The 7098-nt window shown below is 58.4% G+C and overlaps 1 protein-coding gene across 1 annotated transcript in view; it reads left to right on the top strand.

Annotated features, from left to right (window-relative positions):
* CACTIN (cactin, spliceosome C complex subunit) overlaps positions 1–4704 on the top strand; it is a 6314-nt gene extending 1610 nt beyond the window's left edge. Inside the window, exons 2-10 of the mRNA XM_008639643.1 lie at positions 7–232; positions 1098–1193; positions 1651–1796; positions 1894–2056; positions 2168–2285; positions 2520–2712; positions 3041–3163; positions 3308–3576; positions 4017–4704. Of these exons, the coding sequence (XP_008637865.1) occupies positions 7–232; positions 1098–1193; positions 1651–1796; positions 1894–2056; positions 2168–2285; positions 2520–2712; positions 3041–3163; positions 3308–3576; positions 4017–4507 (1825 nt within the window). The 3' untranslated portion in view covers positions 4508–4704. The remainder of the gene's footprint in view (positions 1–6; positions 233–1097; positions 1194–1650; positions 1797–1893; positions 2057–2167; positions 2286–2519; positions 2713–3040; positions 3164–3307; positions 3577–4016) is intronic.
* Positions 4705–7098: the final 2394 nt, after the last annotated feature.

The raw sequence follows: 7098 nt of genomic DNA, 5'->3' as shown, positions 1-7098 counted from the left end.
GCTGAGCCTGCGGGAGCGGCTGAGGCTGAGGGAGGAGAAGAAGAAGCAGGCGGCTCTGCTGAAGGCCTTGGAGACGCCCGAGGAGAAGCGAGCACGGAGGTTGGCCAAGAAGGAGGCCAAGGAGAGGAAGAAGCGAGAGAAGATGGGCTGGGGTGAGGAGTACATGGGCTACACCAACACCGACAACCCCTTCGGGGACAACAACCTGCTGGGCACATTCATCTGGAGCAAGGTGAGCTCTGCCATGTCCCTGCAGCCAGGTGGCACAGGCAGGAGGAGTCGGGGGAATCTGTGCCTGAGGTGGGGTCTGTAGCCAGGAGGATGGGATAAGGAGATGGGTCGAGAGCAGGAGAGGGACTTGGAGCTGCTGGGAGCTACAGGCTGAGTGCTGGGCAGCATTTACTGGGTCAGGGACACAGAGATGGTAACGGGAATGCAGCACTTCTGCTATAGGAATGACAGAGGGCTGGGCGTGTTCAGGGTTAGGGTTAGGGAGAAGAGAAGGTTCTCTGGAGAAGAGGAGGCTCTGAGGAGACCTTAGAGCTCCTTCTGGTAGCTACAGAGGTTCCAGGAGAGCTGGAAAGGGACTTGACAAGGACCCTGAGGGGCAGGACAAGGGGCACGGCTTCCCACTGCCAGAGGGCAGGGTTAGATGGGGAAAGAATTCTTGGCTGGGAGGGTGGGCAGGCCCTGGCACAGGGTGCCCAGAGCAGCTGGGGCTGCCCCTGGATCCCTGGCAGTGCCCAAGGCCAGGCTGGACATTGGGGCTTGGAGCAGCCTGGGACAGTGGAAGGTGTCCCTGCCATGGCAGGAGGTAGAACAAAATGATCTTTAAGGTCACTTCTAATCCAAACCATTCCATGATTCTGTGATACTGTTGTGCTGGCACTTGCCTCACCAGGCCAGGTGGGCTATGTGGGCTGAGTCTGGGTTTGCTGAGGGGCTTCAGGAGCAGGGTTTGAGTGATTTAGGGACCTTCAACAGGATCAGTGCTCACTGGAACAGCAGAAATGGGTGAATGTAGTAGCATTTGCTGGCCAGTGAAGGGCTGTGGAGGTCCTTGGGTTCCACAGCTTCTCTTGGCTGTTCTGTTTAAGGCACTGGAAAAGAAAGGGATCAGCCATCTGGATGAGAAGGACCTGAAGGAGAGGAACAAGCGAATCCAGGAGGACAATCGCCTGGAGCTGCAGAAGGTGGGATAAGATGTCCCCTCCATGTCACTGTCTGACAGAGAGCCCTGTCTACAGCCTGGTTCTCTCCATCCCTCACTGGGAAGTCCCCATTTTCTTCTCCTGGGGGTGTCCAGTCTGTAGGATTCTGGGGGCCACAGAACCCTGGCTTCTCCTATTCCAGGATGAGAAACCTCTTCCCTTGGGGTTGAGCCCAGGAGCTCAGGAGGTGCTGAGGAGGACAATGCCAGGTCATGACACTGAGGCACTCAGTTGTGCCTGTGTCCCCTGTCCCCCACAGGGCTGGCAGTGAGCCCAGGCAACCTGGCCCTGCTGGCTCCCAGCTCTGTAGGAGCTCAGGCTGATGGCAGGAGCCAAGGCAACTCGGGGACAGGTCTTGGCTGTGTCCTTGAGCAGGTGTCTGTGGTGTCTGCACAGTGGCCCATCCCCAGTGGCCTCACAGCTCTGTCACCCTGGGCAGGTGAAGCAGCTGCGCCTGGAGCGGGAGCGGGAAAAAGCCATGCGGGAGCAGGAGCTGGAGATGCTGCAGCGGGAGAAAGAGGCAGAGCACTTCAAAACCTGGGAGGAGCAGGAAGACAACTTCCACCTGCAGCAGGCCAAGCTGCGGTAAGTGTGCAGCTGCTCAGAGCCAGGCCTGGCAGGCAGCAGAGGATGGCACTGCTCTGTATCCCCCACTGTCCCTCTGTTCCTCTCCCTTCACCAGGTCTAAGATCCGGATTCGGGATGGGAGGGCGAAACCCATTGATCTTCTGGCCAAGTACATCAGTGCAGAGGACGATGACCTGGCCGTGGAGATGCACGAGCCCTACACCTTCCTGAACGGCTTGACTGTCTCTGACATGGAGGACCTAGTGGAGGACATCCAGGTGCCTGTTTTGCTGCCCCTCTGCCTGGGCTCAGGGCTTCTCTACCAGCTCTGCTTTCCTCCCCGTGGTGTGGAGCAGGTGCCTGATGTCAGGTTTGTCTCCTGCCTGCAGGTATACATGGAGCTGGAGCAAGGGAAGAATGTGGACTTTTGGAGGGACATGACCATCATCACAGAGGATGAGATAGCCAAGCTTCGCAAGCTGGAGGCCTCTGGGAAAGGAGGACCAGGTGAGCAGGAGAGCAGAGCCTGGTGTGGGTGTTGGGGACTGTGAGTGGTGGGTCACCTAGGGTGCAGGGTCTGCCACGTGTGCTCAGGTTCAGAGGGGCTCTCTTGGACCTGCTGGATGGAGGTTGTGGGTCCAGCAGCTGTGTCTGGCTGGGGTCCGGCCTCCTGCTGTCAGGAGAACCGGGATGAGTGCAGCCAAGTGCCTGGAGACTGACCGGCTGCCCTCACCTGTCCAGGGGAGCGTCGGGACGGCGTCAACGCCTCGGTCAGCTCAGATGTGCAGTCCGTGTTCAAGGGGAAGACGTACAACCAGCTGCAAGCTCTGTACCAGGGCATCGAGAGCAAGATCCGGGCAGGAGGGCCCAACCTGGACATCGGGTACTGGGAGAGCCTCCTGCAGCAGCTGAAGGCTTACATGGCTCGGGCCAGGTGAGAGCAGAGAGTGGGGGCAGTGCAGACCCTGCCATGGGCAGAGCTGGGGAGGCACAAACCCAGTTGGTGGAGGGAATGGGAGAGGGTGTTCTACCTTTTGTGAAATGGCTGATTTCCAAGAGGGGAGCAGGGCTGGACATCCAGTCCCTTCTGCAGTGGTGATGTGTAGTGAGGTCTCCAAGAGGGAACTGAACTGGGGCTTATTCACCCCAAAACCATCCAAGCCCATCGAGTTTCTGCCTATGGAGGTGGGAGTCACAGCTTTGGGCAGTGGGAGTGAGGTGGTTCTGCTGAGTGGGACCCAAGAGCTCCTCTCCTCTCTCAGGTTGCGGGAGCGGCACCAGGACGTGCTGCGTCAGAAGCTGTACAAGCTGAAGCAGGAGCAGGGTGTGGAGAGTGAGCCACTCTTCCCCATCATCAAGCGGGAGCCGGCCTCCCCCAGTGACAGGTGAGCAGCCACCTGGGGCTGTCCCCGGGGCACCCCGGGCAGAAGGGCAGCCTTGTGCCCCTACCCTTCCCGAGGCAGAGCCCAGGTGAGCAGAGAATGAGGGTACCATCCCCGTCCCAGTCCTCTCTTCTCCCTTCCATGCAGGCTGGATCCTGAGGAGAGCCTTGAGGCACAGCCAGGGCCATCCTCAGAGCCAGAGGCAGAGCAGGACACGGAGGCCAAGGGAGAGGCAGAGGGGGAGGCCGTGCTGATGGAGGAGGATCTGATCCAGCAGAGCCTGGATGACTACGACGCGGGCAAGTACAGCCCCCGGCTGCTGGGCCCCAACGAGCTGCCCTTCGACGCCCACGTGCTGGAGGCTGAGGAGGACACGCACCGGCTGCTGCTCCTGCGCCAGCAGCTCCAGGTGACAGGTGAGTGCAGCCTGCTCGGCATGGAGAGCGTGCAGTGATTCGGGGTGCAGGGCTGGAGGGGACACTGCCCTCAGGAAAGGGCAAGAGCTGGATCTGCAGCAGGAACCCAGAGCTGACCTGGCAGAGGGATGCCCCTGGAGCAAAGGGCACTGTGGCCTGGGCAGGAGCAGAGAGATGGTGCTCAGGGTGCTCCTGGGGGACCTGCCTCAGTACCACCAAGGTGTTTGGGTGCAGACAGGCACAAGGGGTGTTTTGGTTGAGTTTTCCAGCACAGCTCAGCCCAGCACTCACTCAGAGCCCACCGGGCAGCACACACATTCCTGTGTCCAGTTCTGCATCCTGTGCCCAGCAGCTCCTTCTCTCGGCGTGCCTGGAGCAGTGTTACATGGCCCAGGCCTGGCTGGCACTGCAGAACCTGATGTCATCTCTTCCCCCTATAGGTGATGCTTCCGAGAGCACCGACGACATCTTCTTCCGTAAGGCCAAGGAGGGCATGGGCGCGGATGAGGCGCAGTTCAGCGTGGAGATGCCGCTCACGGGCAAGGCCTATCTGTGGGCTGACAAGTACCGGCCACGCAAGCCCCGCTTCTTCAACCGTGTGCACACGGGCTTCGAGTGGAACAAGTACAACCAGACCCACTATGACTTCGACAACCCCCCCCCCAAGATCGTGCAGGGCTACAAGTTCAACATCTTCTACCCTGACCTCATCGACAAGCGCTCGACGCCCGAGTACTTCCTGGAGGCCTGCCAGGACAACAAGGACTTTGCCATCCTGCGCTTCCATGCCGGGCCACCCTACGAGGACATAGCCTTCAAGATTGTCAACAGGGAGTGGGAGTATTCCCACCGCCACGGCTTCCGCTGCCAGTTTGCCAACGGCATCTTCCAGCTCTGGTTCCACTTCAAGCGTTACCGTTACCGCCGGTGAGGGGCTGCTCAGCACCCTCAGACACCTGCCCGGGGTGGTCGGGGGTCTCATCCCACAGCACAGACACTGTTCCATGGATATCCCCAAGGCCTGGCTCAGCACTGGGCATGTTCCTGAGGCTTTTCCCTGTCCTTGCATTTATCATGAGGGACCCTGAGACTTTGGTATAAATAAAATAAGGATTGTTTTAGCCATGAGCTCCTGAGCGTGGGCAGCCCCACTGCTCCTGCATGACATCACCAGCCAGTACCACACGGCCAGCGCTGGGAACTCCCCTGAGGACTGGGTAGTGCTTAGGGTGGGGTGTCCTCACCCCTGTGTCTCCAGGGTCTGTTGCCCCATCCCCACAGCGTCAGCCCCATGCACTCCCTTGCCCCACTCCAGCCCCCGCCCACTCCCCTCACCTCCCCTTACCAGTGGCAGACCAGTCCAGCTGCTGCTCCCCAGTTGGAGTCACAGGGCCCTTGGCTTCACCAGTCCAGCACTGCCCTGGGTCCTGGGTCATAGCGGGGCCCCTCACCCTCTCTGGGGCCCCATTCCTGGCACGTCCTCCCCTGGGATCTGGCTTCCCCAGCCTGGGAGTGCCGCCACATCCTTCAATCCTGGCTGTGGCATGGGAGGCTTTTAGTGGCTGCCAGGCGCTGGCTCTGGCGGAGCAGAGGAGAGGGATGCTGGTTGGGATATTTCCTTACAGGGGAAAATCCGGATTCCAGAGCCTGCAGTCCCTCCCACACCATGCCTGTGAGGCTCTCCCTGCCCTGGACAAGAATCGGCTGCACTCCCCAGCACCCTGTTGATGAAGTGGGGGTTCCTGAGGGCCTCTAGTGATGTTCAGATAATTTTTGGGCACCTGAGGGGCACTTCAGGGTTGAGCAGATGACGACCACGGGCCCAGCCACACTCCTCTGGGATCACCCCACATGACTCCATCCCCACAAGCCCCCAAACCCCGGGCTGTCCCCACTCAGGCAGGCAGGACAGGGTGCTGGTGAGCAGTGCCCAGGGGTGCAGGAGACCTCTGTCCTGGCTTCACTGAGAGGCCGTTTCCTACCTGCATCCGCCCTCTCCCCAGTACAGGCCCATGGTGCAGAGACTTAGGGGGCTGCCCAGGTCCCCCAGCACTAGGGCAGAGCCAACCCTGCTGTGTGACCCTTCCGGGCCTTGGGGGCTGCCCCATGGCTCAGGAAAGTTGCCTTGTCCTGCTCCTGGCTCTGCTGGCTCTGCTGGCAGGATCCAGCCCCACAGCCACCGTGGGAGCTGGTGCTCAGGAGGCTCCCATGCCTGCCCTGGCCACCTCCACTTGCGGGGCTTGGCCTGCTTCAGATGGGGTGGGGGACCCTGACTGCCTTGGCCCTGCTGGGGATGCCCCCTCCCCATCCTGCCAGACATCCCCAGGGCCAGCAGCTGCACCGGACACATTCCCTGGCCTCTCCTTCCTGTGAGTTATTTCCAGCTGCTGCCTGTGCAGAGGGGTTTCAGGGCTCAGCGCAGGAAGTGAGTGAAGGGAGGAGGAAACAGGGGAAAAAACCCAAACCCCAAAGCTGGTGGTTGGTGCCCTCCCTGCCCAGCTGCCAGGCAGAGCCTCCCTCCCCACAGCCTGTCCCTTTCCTTCCTGGGCACACACAAAGGTGGAGGAATTCCCCCAGAAATGTTAGCTGTCTCTTGTCAGTTAGTCTTTGATGTTTTACACACATACACAGAATAATAAAGATGTATTGATTGACTTCTGTAGAGGTTAACTTTAAGATTTGTTACACTGAGCAGTGAGCACTGACTTAGTCAAGCCAAGGAAAGAGAATCAATCTCTTATTTTCATCAAAATACCAATACATTTCTAGATAGGCATAGAATTTACTTATAAACATATTTGGAGCTGTTTTGTAATTGCTGAAAATCAAGATGTGAAAATATAACATCTTCTTCTAAGGGTTTAAATAAAGGAAAAGAAATTCTCATGTGCCAGTGAATGACTTCACAATAATGAATTCCGTCTCAGGGAAACTGAGAATTTGTGTTTGATGATTGCCCAAAAATATAGCTTTATGGCCTTTGGAAGAAATGTAAAAGAAGTTCTGATCATCTTTAGAAATATTATATTTCATTTCTATATTATGAGAAAGAATAAATATTTTTTAGCATTTTAATGAAATTAAAAATCAGCACTATAGTTCTTTATATGTCTGTTTCACTGAGCCTTTCTTCTCTGGGAGTTATAATGGAGTCACAAGGAGTTATTAAAAATTCTGCAAATGCAAGTCTGCAAGATCCTAGCTGAGACTCTCCCAGCTCAGGGCAGAACTCCAATCAATTCTCCCATCTGAGCCGGGCTCTGCCCTCCTCAGCGGAGCACGAGGAGCAGCAACGGAGGCCATGAGACCATGGGAGGGAACACTGCCTGGGGACGTGCCAGCCCAGCTGCTCTCGGGTTTGGACAGCGCAGCGACAGCTCGGAGCTGCCGGGCTGGGAAAACCCCCGGGAGGTGAATCCCCCCGGGGCACGGACGGCACCCAGGGACCCTGGCCCTCGGCCACCCCAGTGCCCGGAGCCGCAGCTGCCTCTCCCTTCTCCGGTCCCGGGGTCCCTGGGGGGG

The sequence above is a fragment of the Corvus brachyrhynchos genome, unplaced genomic scaffold (assembly GCF_000691975.1).
Source record: "Corvus brachyrhynchos isolate BGI_N302 unplaced genomic scaffold, ASM69197v1 scaffold130, whole genome shotgun sequence".
Lineage (NCBI taxonomy): Eukaryota > Metazoa > Chordata > Aves > Passeriformes > Corvidae > Corvus > Corvus brachyrhynchos.
The sequence above is the reverse complement of the archived record's forward strand: the minus strand, read 5'-3'. Positions and strand labels throughout refer to the sequence as shown.